The 17,680-nt window shown below is 43.4% G+C and overlaps 1 protein-coding gene across 1 annotated transcript in view; it reads right to left on the reverse strand.

Moving 5' to 3' along the window:
• Window positions 1-1,317: 1,317 nt before the first annotated feature.
• Window positions 1,318-17,680, reverse strand: part of LOC127632144 (leucine-rich repeat and fibronectin type III domain-containing protein 1-like) — a 135,698-nt gene continuing 119,335 nt past the window's right edge. The window contains exons 3-4 of the mRNA XM_052110721.1: window positions 7,940-9,326; window positions 1,318-2,212 (exon numbers count right to left, since the gene is read on the reverse strand). Of these exons, the coding sequence (XP_051966681.1) occupies window positions 1,318-2,212; window positions 7,940-9,312 (2,268 nt within the window). The 5' untranslated portion in view covers window positions 9,313-9,326. The remainder of the gene's footprint in view (window positions 2,213-7,939; window positions 9,327-17,680) is intronic.

Genomic DNA, 17,680 nt, shown 5'->3' on the forward strand with positions numbered 1-17,680 from the left:
TATAGTTCAAAGTGGGTGGATTTGTTCCTAAAGTGCTGTTTTGATGGCTGTAGCGGCAGCACTTTTAAGAGGATGAATTTGTGCATGTTGACACTGACTTTAATTACTGTAAAGCACAACATGCTACTAAAACACCCTACGAGAAGTTAGCAACTCTATATTCATGGACTTAGGCATGGGCGACCTCGCAAATGAATTAATCATGGCCCCTGACGCGAACGTAAATTGCGTAACAAATGTATGGATTTTACTGCCATACGAGCAATTCTAATTGGAAGTATAGCTGTTTTGACAAGTCACACCAATAGGTGGCAGCACGCCTCAAACATCACAAGCAGAATTTCAATCCGTATGATATATTTATTATAGACCCTAAATATTATATTTATTTTAGATTTCAATAATTATGCATTATTTATTTGACTTATCTTTATTTGGGGGACTTTCTCAGCAAATCTTGATGTATGTGATTAAATGCGATTAATTCCATTAATTAATCGGCATGTCATGTAATTCATTCGATTAAAAATAGTAATCGAATGATAGCCCTATTAAATATATATTATTATATATGGTTGAATTATCTTTATTTGCGGGCCTTTCTCAGCAAATCTTGATGTATGCGATTAATTGCGATTAATTGCGATTAATTCCATTGATTGATCGGCATGTCATATCATTAATTCGATTAAAAATAGTAATCGAATGATAGCCGAATTAAATATATATTATTATACCGTATATGGTTGAATTATCTTTATTTGTGGGCCTTTCTCAGCAAGTTTAGATAGATATGCGATTAATTGCGATTAATTTGATTAATAAATTGCCATGTAATGCAATTAATTCATTAAAAAATTTATAAAATGTAAACGATTGACACTTGACTACTTGTTGTTTGTCGCCAGGTCTACCAAACTGTCCCATTCATAACACAAATATAGAGTAAAATAACCCAGTTTTAATTCGATGACTGAACAATTTCATTGGTACTTGTGAGTACTGAATGAAATATAAGCATATCAATACCTCCCTCACTTCATACACCACAGTTTATTTATATTTTACTATGCTTGGTGTAGTGCAATCATGGATGACATCAAGGATCACGGCACTACCTAGAAATGCTGTCTATGTAGGCAGTTCACTTGATTTTGGAACAGAGCTTCTGTGTTATGATTCACACTTGTTACATCTGATGTTGGAATCAATATGTGACTTCACAAGGTCTGCATATAGAATTGTCAAAATGAGTGTGTACGAGTTGGCTTACGCATCTGCACATGCGTGTGTTTATAATGTGTAGTCATCTGTCCATCACACCGTACTCTCTAACATCCACTCTGTGCTGCTGAATGTCACCCTGCGACTGCAAGGGGGCGACGTGTCCGTGTTCAGCTGTGTGGTGGATTTGTGTAGCCGGGTTCGAGCCCGTCGTGGATAACTGTGACTCTGGAACAGAGCATAGTCTCCATCGAATGAAAACCGGTGCCGAGTCCGGGCAAGCTCACTGGGTAGCAGGCCCATGTTCAACAGTGCCCCCTTCCTGTCCTTGAGCCGCAGCTGTTCCGTCGGGCCGGTGCTGGGCCCGATCAAGCACAGGGACATTGTGGAGCCCGTGAGGCTGCTGTCCGTCTGCGTGTCATCGGAGGGCGGCCCGCTCAAACTGGCCCGTCTAGAGGGTGGCGGTTTCTCAGCGCAAAGGTGCGGGAGTTCCACCTTCAACTCCTCCTGCTTTTCCTCCATCTTTGGAAGCACCAGCGCCTTGCAGTCCCTCCCTGTGGGCGACTCACTGCTACAGGGGCATTCCTCGCTCGGTTGCGACTGCTGCTGCTGCTGTTTCGAGCTGGAACGCCCGAGTCTGCTTCCGTTCGTCTGTGAGTGCATTTGCACGCCATCGTGAGCTTTCACCTTCGCCGCATCGGCCCCGCTGTACGTCTTGTATCGGATCATAAGGATGATGATGAATACGAGGACGGACGCTACGATGATTCCGCCGATGATGATGATCATGGTTCCGCCGAGAAACTGGCTGTGGATGAAGCGGCACTGACTGGCCTGCACCGGCGTGTGGAATTGAACGCACCCCACCACGCGTGTCGCCGTAAGAGACGTGATGCCATCATCATACACCGCTAACACGCATAGCTCGTACTCCCGACCGGAGGCCAGATCGTTTATCTTGAACGTCTTGCTTGCAGAGGGAATCATTCTAGACAGGGAAAGAGAAAATAAAATGTGTCATTTTGGATCCCAAATTGTTCAATCTGAACACATATATTCTCTCTTACATCATTGCTGAGGAAACTACTTGGAAAAACTCTAAGTGGTCAAACTTTGAGCTTCTCTATAAGAACATTTTAAATAGTTAAAGTACGTAACAAATGTGTGAACGGCTTGTAACGCAACTTAAAAAACGAGCCCTTCCCGGACTTCCTAGGTCGCCTATTAAAGCCTGTAGACTGATTTTTATGCGAAGGGAGGGGGTCGGATTTGCCGGGAAAATCCAAAGGATGTGACGTTTATGCGCTCCCGAGAGCCTTGGCTCAGACAGTAATCGCCACTCTTCCGCTATTCAACAGCGACAACAAACTTCAACACTAGGTAACGTTCTCTTAGAGTTTGAATCCAGCAAACGTCAGACTCCCAGCACAACACCGACTCCTACACAAACAAAAAAAACGTAAAGCAAAAAAAACATTTATCTATTGAATCCCATCTGGCTAAGTGGGAACGTGATTGTGGTCGAGCGAAAACTAGCGTGAACATTTGATTCCTGGAGGGATCTTCGTACGGTTTTGGGGATCAAAACCGACCCTGAGTTGGCGTTCTTCTTATTGGACAGGTAAACTTACATAACTGCAAAGCATGTGAAATATAGTGTCATAAGGATTGATCCGTGTCATTTTAGCTAACTTGATCTTGCTTGCTAACGCTGACGAATCGCAAGCTACCTTGCTTCATAACTTTCGAATAATTTCAACAATCTTCTCTTTATAATAAAAGTCAGGTGTATAGGATAAATTTAAGCAAATACGCTGGTTACTCGATCGTAGTACAACATATGACATACAAAACATACAATAGTGCAACAGTAAACTGGAATAGTTCGTTAATATGTAGCTGTATGCTATGTTAGCTGTTAAGTAGTTTTAGTTTAGTCTCAAAGTTTGTAGTAAACAATCTCTCTTTGTACGTGACGTCATTGTTTTGGTCAGTGCTCGCTCACTCGTGTCCCTATGGATTGTGTGCGCGAGCACGAGCAACAGGTAGCTGCTGCAGTTCACTAAACGGCCACAGGTGTCACTAATAACAAGCGTTTCTGAATTGTACGTACTGCACCTTTAAACTGCAGTCAAGCAACCCTCAATTTGCATTAAATACCATTGAAAGAATATTCTGGGTTCAGTACAAGTTAAGCTCAATCGACAGCAGTATGTGGCATGACAATTAACAGTTACTTGATGACCACAAAAATAATTTTGTCGTTTTGAGTCTTCTTAAAAAAAGCAAAAATCTGTGTTTCAGTGAGGCACTTGCAATGGCAGTCAATGGGGAAAATTTTTGTAGGGTTTAAAAGCAAAATTGTGATGCTTTTAATTTTATAAAAGCACTTACATTGGGGGCCTGGGTAGCTCGGCGAGTAAAGACGCTGACTACCGTCGCAAGTTCGAATCCAGGGCGTTCTGAGTGAGGTCACCTAAGCCAGGTCACCTAAGCAACCAAATTGGCCCGGTTGCTATGGAGGGTAGAGTCACATGGGGTAACCTCCTCGTGGTCGCTATAATGTGGTTCTCGCTCTCAGTGGGGCGTTGCTTTGTAAACAGATATCTTCTGTTTGAAGTCACGCTTCACTTGTAACTTCATGAAATGCAAACAGAATAAAAAAACTCTGTGACGCCACTCCGATGCTCCGGGGCGACAAAACGACATTTTAGCTCCCTCAAAGGGCACTGCTGTGGGAGGGGACGCCACTCCAAATCTCGTTCCTAGAAGATGAATAGGCCCTTCCACGGGATAAAGGGCACATTCATACAGTAATTCCGTGTTCCCTTCAGAGTACCCACTTCAAGTGGAGTACACCTCGGAGTGAGTAGGGCATAGGGAGGATCACTTTCGATTAGAATCCGCGATCCACGCACAACTTTCCACGCGCCCCATTGAGAGCGAGAACCCCTATTCGCGACCACGAGGAGGTTACCCCATGTGACACAACCCTCCCTAGCAACCGGGCCAATTTGGTTGCTTAGGAGACCTGACTGGAGTCACTCAGCATGCCCTGGATTCAAACTCATGACTCAAGGGGTCAGGCCTGGTCAAATTGCGTCAGGGCCGGACTGGTAGTCTGGCATACCGGGCATTTTCCCGTTGGGCCGACGCAACTTGGGGACAGGCCATCGGGAGAACCAAGGGGTCCGCTGGGTCGTCCGCGAAATGGGCCAAATGGGCCGCAATAAGCTAAAATGAGCCGCCACGTTATGCAGAACAGACCACAAAACGGCAGCGCGATATGCAGAAATGGACAGGGAACACCAACACCCTACTCTACTTTTGGGCAGCTTGCTATGTAAAATCCCGGGCCGATTTCTCTTCCCATTCCAGTCCTGGTCAGCGTCATTACTCGCTGAGCTACCCCTGCTGCCCCCGTTCTGTGCACGTCACAGGTATTAAGTATGTTTAAATACACTCACACAGGCTTTCATTAATTCTGAGACAAAGTTGATACTTCAAAGAAACAACACATTTAAATCTCCTCAACCTCTGAGCAATAAATCAGTCCTCTGGGAATGATCCAATTGTGACTGCAACTACACACAGATAATGTACGGTATTTGGTTTGATCTCTCCGAAATGTGAAGATATCTTAAGATCAATTGGTTTCTGTCCTTTCATGTTTATGTCAATGAGAATGAGTGGCATTTTAGATTCAATCTGTGGCAAGACGGTTCAAGAGACGCCCTGGAAATCAATCTCTCAGTTCAAACAGTCACTCACTCGTCTATTTGCTTGTGTATTTGTCTGGTAAGCATCAGAAGTCTGCTGTTGATCTCTTGAATCAGAATGAACTGATGCATTGCCGACCCATGTTTGCTATAGCAGACAATCGCAGGCTTGACTTTGTCTGAACCGATTTCAGTCTAACGCAGATGCTGATGAAATTGCATCAGTCCCCAGGCCTCGTTCTCATCAGCCATTGACGAGCAATTAGGGGCTCAAGTAGCGCATATTTTAAAGTAGCAACGCAGGGTGCTGTCTTCCTCAATGTTAAATCATTTATAACTGCTTCTTTCTGTCAATGACCATTTTAATTGACCTAAATTAAAAGAAAAGGAAGGTTGAAACGACCGGGGCACATTTCACTCCCAAATGAGAAAAAACAAATAAGTAAATCATGTTTTGCTTAACAGAAATTGAAGTCTATTTTAGGACAATTAAGAGCTTTGTTTTACTCATAAAGAACATAATTTCTGAAATATGGCCGGGATTTAAAATTATGTTTAAATATGCAAAAATCAAGGTTACAGTCAGGCACTTACTGGAAGTGATTGGGGCCAATTTCTGAAACGTTTAAAGGCTTAGCATTAATACTTCAGTTAAAACATGTATGCTAACGTCAATTGAGGAAGCCTTTATTTTTGTCACACATTATTCATTTGCACAAGTATCCCAGCTAAGACGGGGTCAGAGGGCAGGATCAGCCAATAGGGTAGAGCAGATAGGGTCAAAGGTCTTGCTCAAGGGCCCAACAGTGGCATCTTGGCGGTGCCGGGTCTCGAACCCCTTGACCTTCTGGTCAGTAACCCAGAGCCTTAACCGCTGAACCACCACCGCAATATTCCTCATACAATTAAAATGCATAAATCTTAAAAATAGACTGAAATATATATATTTTTTAAAGTGTGGACTAATCTAACGTACCACCGTTTTCTATTCCAGAGGCTTTTAACATCGACTGCGTCTGACCTTTAAACCTCACAGTGAGATATCCGACCCATTGTTGGTTTCAGTTACTTTTGGGGTCTTCGGGGTTATCAATAATTCAGCTGATCTTTAAGCAACCTGTTATTATGCAGATTTCTCTCCGTCCCTTTTCAGTCTATTTGAGATCTTTGTGGGTGACTGTGAACACATTGTGGCCACTTCCAATGAATAGGGTCTAAAATAAGAAAGGAAAGGAAGTGTTTAACGTTTCGCAACCCTGTAACCAAAATTCTGTACATTTATAAATGGATTGTAAAACCAAGATTTCTGTGAATTCGCAATATCTTGCATTAAATATTAAATAAATACATTGAACTTTGCACAAAATGGGTACCAAGGTTGTAAGTAGCTCTGATGCAGGTTTAGCCTAAATTACATATACATTTATTAATTTGTCAGATATTAAACAATCAATCAATCAATCACTCAATCAATAGTGTCTGCCTTGTTTGGGACCAAATGCTGGTTTAGTCGTTACTGAGCTCAATGATCTTAACGGCTAAGCTTGACAAATACAAACATTTGATGCATTTTAAATGACATACTTTTCTATTAATTTAATGCTGGACAATCATTTATCTAACATATTCTATTTTTATAAACACAAGAGTGTTTACATGCACACCAATGCACTGAAAACCACCAAACATCAGCTAATTAAAAAAATCCGATAACGCAAGAAAACCACATTTAAATAATCTGATTTGTCTTTGCTTTTGACGTCAAAACTCGAACATTTGCGCACATTTGATGAGCCGGTAAGAATCCCAGTAAAGATGTTTACATGCAACACAAAACTGTGGCAGTGGGCAAAAATCGTCATGTGTTGATTGGTTAATGCTTAAACCGTTTACGACCTTATCCTGATTAAGGAAAACAGTTTAAGGTGTTTACATGACCTTATACGCATAGTCGGTGTAAGAACGTGCACGTAAACATGCTCAGTGTCCATATTTATCCAACATCTCAAATACTTCTGATGAGGTTTGTACCTGTAATGGTTATAAAGTAATTAGGCATCAAAATGTACCATAGTGCCTATGGCATTCAGAGATTTCCGAAGTATTTCTCTTGAACCGGCACACTAAAACCTCCGCTCACAAACACACAAAGCATTTACTTGCAAATGTGCTTGATTCACCTCAAAAGCTTTCACGGCTTCCTCCGGAAAAATACTGTTTGTCCTTGAAAGCAGTCATCAATAGATGCTTGTTTCCGCCTCATTCACGTTCAGTGTTTTCCCCCATTTTTTATCGAAAAAGGAAAGCCATTTTAATTCAAAGCTATGTCACTGTCTAATGACGGTCTAATGCAGGCTCTGTTCTGTGTTTTTTCAGTTACTTAGTGAGATGAAGTTGTTGTGTTTAAAAGCAGGGCGGCTCTCGGCAGATGCACATTCTCTGAGATTGTTCTGGCGTAATGCACCTGTAGCCTGCGGTGAAGCTCTGTGAGCGGCAATAAATGTCACAAGTGTTTTACTGCTTGCTAGCTGCACTGCCATTGCAGATGTTAAATTCCATTACGCGTGGTCTCAGGCGCCGAGTGTCGGGGGGATGGCATTAGAATACTGTACTGAATCACACAGACATCCTTTCTTGGTGACATGGTACACGTTTGAACATCAGACAGACAGACAGACAGACAGACCATCCGTTCGTTTGTCCGTCCATCTGTTTGTTTACCGTACAGTACTATCTGTCTCTTGGTCTATCTAATGACTTATATATAGATATATAGATTAGACAGCACTCTAATTGCCATCCAGGTGGAGTAACATGGGGTTAAGAGCTTTGTTTAATGGCACAATTGGGGATATAAGTATCTGTCCAGATCATTATACACTTCAGCCTGAAATTGAACATGCATCCATTTCTTATGCCCCCTGTAGACTTCTAGCAAATCTACTCTAACACCCTTAATTCATGCAATAAACCTCAGATATGCTCGAGTTCCTCACCTGTACACCAGGGTGTCGTCTACAGTGCTGTTGTACTGAATCTGATACATTCGGATTCCAGGAATGTGGCGTTCCGAAGGCCAGTGGATCACGGCAGAGTTGGCGCTCAGTTCCTCTACGACCACTCTCTTGGTTTGGGGCTTTGTGTCATTGTTACCAGATTTGGTTGAGGTGGTAATGTCAGAGAGCCCCGGGTCCGCCTCCCTCATGTGACCAGTGTTGTTCACAAACAAGGGCAATGGAATCATGTTGACCTCCACTGCAGCGGTGACGATTCCAGCCGCATTGGAGGCGACGCAGTTGAAGGCGCCGCTATCCTTCAAAGTGGTTATGAGGATGTCAAGAGTGCCGTTTTCGTAGAGGATTGTACGAGAATTATTGTGCACCAACTTGCCGTCTGGAAAACGCCAGTGTATGGCGGGCTCTGGGTCGCCCATCGCCTTGCACTTTAGGGCCACCCCCTGACCTTCCATGACGTAGGATTTGGTGACCTGGTGCTTGGTGATGAGAGGTGGCTCGCAGATGAACTCCTCCTCCTGGATGGACCAGAAATACTTGTCCATCAGATGTTCCGGAGAAGCACAAGTCTCGAGATCGTCTTCCCTTGTCAATCGACGCAACCAGAGTAACTCACAGTTACAGTGAAGAGGGTTGCCGCCAAAACTCACTGTCAGCTTGGACGAGCTGGACATCTTTGGGTCGGACAATACTTGGGCGTGCTGGAAAAGAGAGTCAGGAGGCAACTTCTGCAAGCGATTTGACGTCATATCCAACCGTACCAGCTTTGTGAGGAGCGTGAAGGTCCCTACGCCAATGTGGTCAATTAGATTGTGGTCCAACGTCAACGTGTTTATGTTGGTCATCTTGGCTATGGCCTCCCATGGTAATATCCTCAAGTTATTGTAGGACAAATCCAAGTCCTCAATAGTGGACACAAACTCGTCAAAGGAGGACAGTTCGATTAGGTGAATTTGATTATTGCCCAGTATAAGGTGTCGCAGGTTGATCAAACCCTTTAGCTGGTCGCTATGAATGACAGTTAGACGGTTTCCCTCCATGTGTAGTGCTCTCAAAGCCCTGAGTCCCAAAAACGCGTGTGGAGCAATCTGGCTGATGGTATTGCGCGACAGCGTAAGATGCACAAGACTTGTCATGTTTAAGAAGTCTTTCCTACGGACAGCAGTGATGAAGTTGTCGGTCAGGCGAAGCTCTACGGTCTTGCGGTCGATGGTTGGGGGCACGAATAGCAGTCCAGTCTTGGCACATAAGAGGGTGAGCGTCGGAGAGATAGTCTGACAGATGCATCGACCGGGACAGTGTTGAGCCTCCACCAGAACGCCAAACACCAACACACAAAACACCAGCCTCTCCATGATGCATCAGCTTCCTAGTTCGACAAAAACACAGAGAATGGACACATTAGATTTCATGTTTCATATACAGTAGATCTGCAATTGCATTAAAACCACAATTTATCAGTGCACATTATTTCAAGAAATGTAAAACACATTTTTTTTTTATCTAAATGTAATATTTTTTATTTAAATATAATAAGGGTAATTATTGGGCTTCAAGCATATGTGAAGAGAACATGACCAAAATAACCAAATTTGAATAGGTAGGAATTTTGTTGGTTTCACATTTCAACTTCTTTGATCACAGTTGCACCTCCTAGCATCGGCAATTTATGAAAGTTGGCATGTGCCCTCAGGATGACCTGTTGTCCACGTGTTCCAAGTTTCATAAAGTTCGGATATTGCTCTCACAAGATACAGGCCAATTAGTCATTTTTGGCCACACCCAAAATCGTTTTGGCACATATGCCCTAAATAATTAAATGAATCAAATTTCTTTTGAGGAGCATTCCTTCATTTTAAAAGTTGATAAGTGCATTTATTTTGTAATGCTAAACATACAGAATTAAATGGTTGTTTGCATTTTATTATTTGCATTCAGTATAGTTTTTCTTGCTGTCTGTGACCCTATAGGAAAATACATGCAACCCATTTTTAGGTTGCGACCCACCAGTTAAGAACCTCTATATACATAAAGACCAATTTACATTGACATTTATGCATTTGGCAAATGCTTTTATCCAAAGCGACTTACAGAGCCCTTATTACAGGGACAATCCCTCCCTGGAGCAACCTGGAGTTAAGTGCCTTGCTCAAGGACTGTGGGGATCAAACCAGCAACCTTCTGCTTACCAGTTATGTGCTTTAGCTCACTACGCCACCACCACTCCGGTGTATTTACTGTATACTTTGATCAGCCACAACATTAAAACCACTGACATGTGAAGTGAACAACACCGATTATCTCATTACAATGGCACCTGTCAAGGGGTGGGTGGCAGCAAGTGAAAAGTCAGTTCTGGAATTTCATGTGTTGGAAGCAGGAAAATGGGTAAGTGTAAGGATCTGGGTGACTTTGACAAGGGCCAAATTGTGACAGGTTCAGAGCATCTCCAAAACGGCAGGTCTTGTGGGGTGTTCCCAGTACGCAGTGGTAAGTACCTACCAAAAGTGGTTCAAGGAAGGACCACCGGTGAACCGGCGACATGGGCCCCAAGTGTGCATGTGCATCGTTTACCTGGAGAAGAGATGGCACCAGGATGCACCTTGGGAAGAAGGCAGGCCAGCAGAGGCAGTGTGATGATCAGGGCAATGTTCTGGTGGGAAACCTCGGGTACTGACATTCATGAGGATGTTACTTTGACACGTACCACCTGCCTAAAGATTGTTACAGACCACGTACATGGCATTGGCATTCCCAGATGGCAGTGGCCTCTTTCAGCAGGCTAATGCGCCCTGCCACACTGACAATATTGTTCAGGAATGGTTTGAGGAACATGATGAAGAGTTCAAGGTGTTGACTTGGCCTACAAATTCCCCAGATCTCAATCTGACTGAGCATCTATGGGATGTGCTGGACCAACAAGTCCAACCCATGGAGGCCCCATCTCGCAACTTACAGGATGTAAAGGATCTGCTGCTAACGTCTTGGTGCCAGATACAACAGGAAACCTGTAGAGGTCTTGTGGAGTCCATGCCTCGACGGTTCAGAGCTGTTTTGGCAGCACGAGGGGGACCTACATGATATTAGGCAGGTGGTTTTAATGTTGTGGCTGAACGGGGTACTATCCAATCAATTCCCAATGGGTAAACTCCTTAAATTATCCTGTTTCAGCAATACCTTTGCTTGAAACACGCAGTGTGTTACTGAAACCAAGCTATTTATTTGATAATGTTCTCCTACAACTCATTGTAGCAACTTCCTGAATGTGACTAAAAACCTTGACCTTGTTAGTTTTTATGTTTGTATTCTCAACAACAACAAGTCTTTCACATGGACACAATGGTCTCTCCGATAGCTCTTAATCAACATTCGTGGAGTTTCAGAGTAATAGCTCTGTGAGCTCTGGAACGATTCTGAGCTGAAGGCACACAGTGGAAAATTAGACAGTTGTAGGAGCGACTTAATTGTACTATAAATTGTGGCAATAAACCTGATGGGACATGTAGAGAATAAAATGCCCTTTTATTCACATCCATCAGTTTTGGATCCGGTTTGATGGCTCTCGCGTTACGGCTGATGTTCACCGGCTTTGATCCCCATTTAGCTGTATTGATTTCTTTGCACAGAGGGTTAGGCTCGGAAAGGGTTTTCAGCAAGAAAACATCAAATGCTTGTTGTGTAATAACCTTAAACTCCCCGATGGGACTCAAAACCTCTACAACTGCCATGCCAGGCATTTCTCTAGGGTGCTACATCCATCTCCCACTCCGTAATCTCTCCATCTTTCCTGTGTTTATCAAGACGCCCACTTAGGGTGTAAAGATGCTGGATTTGATGGCTCATTTCCCAAGCTGTCCATCCTACGAAATGTCTAACAAACGCCATGACATTTGGGACTCTTTTTTGTTGTGTTTATTTATCTGGCATTCTGGCCCGTCGTGCACCACTACTTCAGGCATGTGTGAAAACTCTTGAAGAGTAGCATCCTGTTGTGCATGAGTGCAAATGACAGAATAAAATGTGAGAATTCATGATGTATGCAATATCAGAATGAGATCGTCATCGTCGATGACTTACTTGTGTAGTGAAATGCTTTAAGTATAAAGATTTATAGATGCTAAGTCAATCATCGCTATTACTTTTGCTCATACTTAGGGTTTGTGACGCATCTTTAACCCTAAGCATTAAACCCAGGCATGCATCTGCACTGTTTGTGCAACACACATGAATGATATCTCAAATAATGTTGGTCAATCTAAGTCATCAGATTTACGATAATTGTCTGGTGGAGGATAATATTGACAAAAAATCCCATTGATTCACATTGAAGGACCCAATAGGTTTCAAAACGACTGTATGTCAAGACTATTGTAGAATTAATTGAATGTAATCAATTATATCTGACATGAAATGGCAAAGTAATACAAGAATACCAAATATGATCCATTACAGTTGTTATGCTCTCTGTTTTGACAAAAATGACTCACCAAATGTGTTACTTTTAAAGGTTGTAGACAAAATAAATATTTTTTTCGCCAACTGATTATGTGTTGCCAAAGATCTGATTTACTGCAAAAGAGAAAATGGGAAACCCGCCACGGCAATAATCAGTTTCTCCTCCATTTTGTCTTTGGGACTATTGTTTGGTGGGATCCAAAGTTTACACGGTTGTGTTCTCTAGACTTCGCTAGAGCGGAGCACTTCTATATTCCAATAGGTTGCCGCCAAACCGCGTCACAGCTCATTACCATAATGTTGCCCACACTTGAACTTTCCTCTTACGCCCACACCGCCCAAGACTCGCTGCGCCACTTCTTGCCACCGACAGTCGCTGGCTGCCATCGAAAATGAAAGACTTCCGGTCGATTTGACGCTCTCGACACCTCATGAATGCACCATTACACCCTGTACAGCTGTAAACTATTATTTGTACATTTAAATTTACAGACGCTTTTATCCAAAGCGACTTAAAGTGCACTTATTACAGGGACAATCCCCCCGGAGCAACCTGGAGTTAAGTGCCTTACTCAAGGACACAATGGTGGTGGCCGTGGGGCTCGAACCAGCAACCTTCTGATTACCAGTTATGTGCTCACTATACCACCACCACTCCACAGTTGTACAACTGCCTTCTGGTGACCTCTCCAGGACGTAAATGGATGTCACACTTGTTTATATGCTCTGAAACACTTTCCGCTTTAGCCTCTGGAGGCAGTGTTTTCAAATTCGGTCTACGTATACCTGATTTCGGCTAAAGAAAAATCGGCACACACTTGCCAAATTGTATGTGCGACCAGGCTGGTCACACCGCAGGACATGTCAACTTTCCAAAAGCATTTGGTAAGACTTTGCAATAGGTTTGTATATCTTAGCATTAGCTAACAACGAACAATACTTTAGTAGCATTTATTAATCCTGGTTGATGTTCATTTCTATATATACTAATACATTTTACATTGAAAGGCGTATGCACTCGCTAATGCATTGTGAACTAACGTGAACTGATGATGAACAATAGAATGTTTATAAATGACCATTAACCAAGGTTAATGCATGCTGTACAAATGTTTATTTTTAGTTCATGATTGTTAGCATATAGAACCTCATGGTAAAAAGTAAGCATGTCGTTTATGCCAGCTACCCATGTGCTTCATTAGGAAAGAAAATAAAGACTTCAATTCAGATTTCTTTCCGCTTCTTTGTGTTAATGAAAATCTTCATTTCAGCCGAATTAGTGAATCGAATGTGCATGTAATAGTTGCATTGATACGTGTGCTAAAGCTTCTGCGGAGCTTGTAAATCTCGCCTTTAATCAATACGTCCAATGCTCTGTGAGTCTGAGTTTAATAATGCCTCCAAATCTGCCTGAGAAATAATTGTGTGTGTATTCAAGTACTAACTGGGACACAGACGTCTTTCCTCTGCGGAGAGTGTGTGCCGGAGAGCTTCCTGACGATTCGCTTGATTGATCTAGCGCATCTCCGGTAACAGGGGAAAAAAACAGCCCCAAGAACTTAGTTTCCAAGGCAACTCTGCGGAAGAATTTGGGTCTTTGAATTCCATTAAGCTGCTGTAGAAATCGAGGGCTCAATCTTGATTGAGATAGGAAGACAGGTACTGAATATTTACAAGTCCTTTAACTAGGCTTTTAAAGAGCGTGAAGAGCCAGTGAGCACACGCAACGACACATGCTGATTCAAGAGCTGTTTGTGTTTTGTAAAGTATCATGTCCCTGTAATAAGTGCACTGTAAGTCACTTTGGATAAAAGCGTCTGCCAAATGCATAAATGTAAATGTAAATGGTTAAGTACATAGTAGTTAAGGCCCCCTAATATAAAGAGGGTCCATCCAGTGAAGTAAACACAAATCATTTGTAGGTTTCAAAACATTGCTCTGTTTATTTGAGCTTCTAAAGAAATTCTGGCTTAGCCAATGATGTGACTTCGGGAGGGACTATCTGTATGTTTGACCAATGGCAGATGGTGGGACTGTTCAGGAGCAACGTTACACCTACACTACACCTGTGTATCTACAAAAAAGTCTCTGGGACCCATGCCCTAAATTCAACAGGAAGTCAGCCATTTTGATTTTTCTCTAAAATTTTTGCAATGAAGACATTTTTCCAGGAAGTTGTTTGAACTCAAACATAAAATGTCCAATCTGCCCAAACTTCAACATGGTCAGTGTGGTCTTATGAAGTACGGACATTGTATTTACTAAAATGACAATAGCCAATGGAAATTCTGACTCACAGCCAACACTGGTGAGTTTTTGTTTTTTAAACGAATGATTCTTTTGCCTTTTACACTTGAAAAGAATATATTTCTTAATCAGTATTTTTGTCTTTTTTTCAGTCAAAAAGAAATTAAACATTCTTAAAGGAATATTCCAGGTTCAATACAAGTTGAGCTCAATCGACAGCATTTGTGTCATGATGTTGATTACCACAAAAATGTATTTTTCTTCATTCCTCCTTTTCTTTAAAATAAAAGCAAAATTTGGGTTACAGTGTGTCACTTACAATAAGGGCTGTACTGGTAATCTGGCATACCGGGCATTTTTCTGGTGGCCGCGAAACGTGTCGAATGGGCTGCGATAGGAAAAAACGAGCCAACCGCGCTATGCAGAACGGACCACAAAATGCCGGTGCGATATGCAGAAAAGGACAGAGAACTTTTGGATCACCCCCCACTCAACGTGTTTTGGGCCATTTGACATGTAAAATCCCGGGCCGATTTCTCTTCCAGGTCCAGCCCTGCTTACAATGGAAGTCAATGGGTGCCAATCCGTAAATGTTACAATACTCACTGTTTCAAAAGTATAGACATAGATATGTGTGTTAACATGATTTTACTGTGATAAAATCACCTAATAAACACTTCTGAAGCCTTTATTTTTGGTCACACATTATACATATATTTTTGCATATATACAGTGAATATACACTGGGATATCACATATCCTAGCTAAGCTGGGGTCAGAGTGCAGGATCAGCCATGATACGGCGCCCCTGGAGCAGATAGGGTCAAGGGCCTTGCTCAAGGGCCCAACAGTGGAATCTTGGCGGTGCTGGGGCTCGAACCTCCGACCGGTCAGTAACCCAGAGCCTCAACCGCTGAGCCACTACTGCCCACCAGTCCCACATATGGGACTGTGTAAAGTTATAGCCAATTTTAAACTTTATTGCCATGACAAGGTAATGTCAACAAACCCTAAAACCCTAAAACGACCTAATTTAAACAAATTTACAGCTCAAATAATACATGATATTTTGAGCTGGGGTTAAGTATCTCATAAGTACTTTAAACAGCAGAAGGAATCTGTCAAAGCACCTGACAACCACAACAAAAATATGAGCTTATTAAACATTTTATATGGTGTTTGGGCTCTTTTCAGATCTGTGGTTCAGCTCTGCATCATTTTTAATGTGTATTTGTTCCCCATAGAACCCTGTAAAGGGGGTTTAGATGGGCAAGGAGGAGGTATAAATAATATTTAGTTAAATAAAAGGACACACACAAAACACAAAGGTGTCGGTCAGCTGCCTGTAAATCTCTCTCTCTCTGCACTGCCGCCTCCAGTCGGCCTCTCTAGAGGCTTGATTAGCCTGATTAGGGGCCGGGTGTGTAGCATCACGACCTGGCCCCGCCCTCTGTCCTGTCACATTCCTCCCTCATTCTCTCAGGCCGGGGAGCCCCTTGGGGAGAGGTGTGACTAACGCCCCATCTGCCAGCAGGTCATACCCATCTACCTGGATGAGGGAGAGGACAAGGTGAGGGAAACAAAAAAAATGTGGCACCTACACGCCGTAACGGCAATCGTTCCAAATTAACAAAACATTTTAAAAAGAGAGGGAAAGGCCAACACGGAGCACCAGTTCTCTGATACGCTGTAGCTTGGTCCTCGGCCACTCCTCCACCCTCTAATGGATGACAGCCATGCCTCCCAGGATGGATCGGAGGCAGACCTCCGGCCCCTGGTGGACGGAACATCCCGCAGGGTTATTGGTGGATGGTAGGGGTCTCCCCCACCCCTGGCAGCGGTAACCACTCCAGCCGGTTGATTGGGAGCCCCTCTTCCCCTCGCGGTCGGCGGCCGTTCCTTCGCTTCCAGGCGGCCGGGCTCCTCCGTGCTCCATCGGGGTGGATGGTAGTGGCAAGGACTCTACCATGGTGCATCCCTCCTCCTTCCCGGATTTTGGCATCAGTGTAAAGGAGGAGGCGAGAACCGGCTTGACGATAGTTAAATAATAGTTTAATGAAAAACTAAACAAAAAGACACACACAGGTGTCAGACAGCTGTTCGTAAATCTCTCTCTCACACTGCAGTCTCCAGTCGGACTTTGTCCCTCTCTGAGGCTTGATTAGCCCGATTAGGGGCCAGGTGTGCGGAATCATGACCCGGCCCCACCCTCCACCCTGTCAAAAACCCCTATTCACTACTGTTAAGTGGTGTGTGCCACTTATTGAATTCTTTTTTTTTCCCAATTCCCACTACTTAGTAGGTCCTCTGGGTGGTGGAGGATGAGTCTCAGTTGCCTCCACTTCTGAGACCGTCAATCCGCGCATCTGATCACGTGACTCATTGTGCATGACACCCCGGAGACTCACATCATGCGGAGGCTCATGCTACTCTCCATGATCCACACACAACTCACCACACGCCCCATTGAGAGGACCAAGAGAACTGAACTACAAGCGTGCACACACCCTAAAATGCAACACAAAGCAGAAATAGAGCCCAACATTTTGGTTCTGGAAGTAAAAATCCCAAGAATTTCTCCATAGGGGAGCTGATTATTAATGATAACTTAAAGACAGGGCTGGACTGGTAATCAGGCATTTTCCCGGTGGGCCGACGCACTTTGGGGCCGATCAGGGGTGGACTGGTCATCGGGAGATCCGAGCGCAATAAGCTAAAATGAGCCACCATGTTATGCAGAACGGACCACAAAACAGAGCCGCGATATGCAGAATCGGACAGCGAACAAACCGCTGTTGTTTTTGTTGTTGTTGATTTTCTCCCCTTTTCTCCCCAATTTGGAATGCACAATTCCCAATGCGCTCAAAGTCCTCGTGGTGGCGTACTGACTTGATTCAATCTGGATGGCGGAGGACGAATCTCAAATCTCAAAGGAAAACCTCCGCATCTGAGACCGTCAATCCGTGCATTTAATCGCGTGGCTTGTTGAGCGCGTTATCGCTATTCTTCAAGAGTGAGAAC

The sequence above is a fragment of the Xyrauchen texanus genome, chromosome 38 (assembly GCF_025860055.1).
Source record: "Xyrauchen texanus isolate HMW12.3.18 chromosome 38, RBS_HiC_50CHRs, whole genome shotgun sequence".
NCBI lineage: Eukaryota > Metazoa > Chordata > Actinopteri > Cypriniformes > Catostomidae > Xyrauchen > Xyrauchen texanus.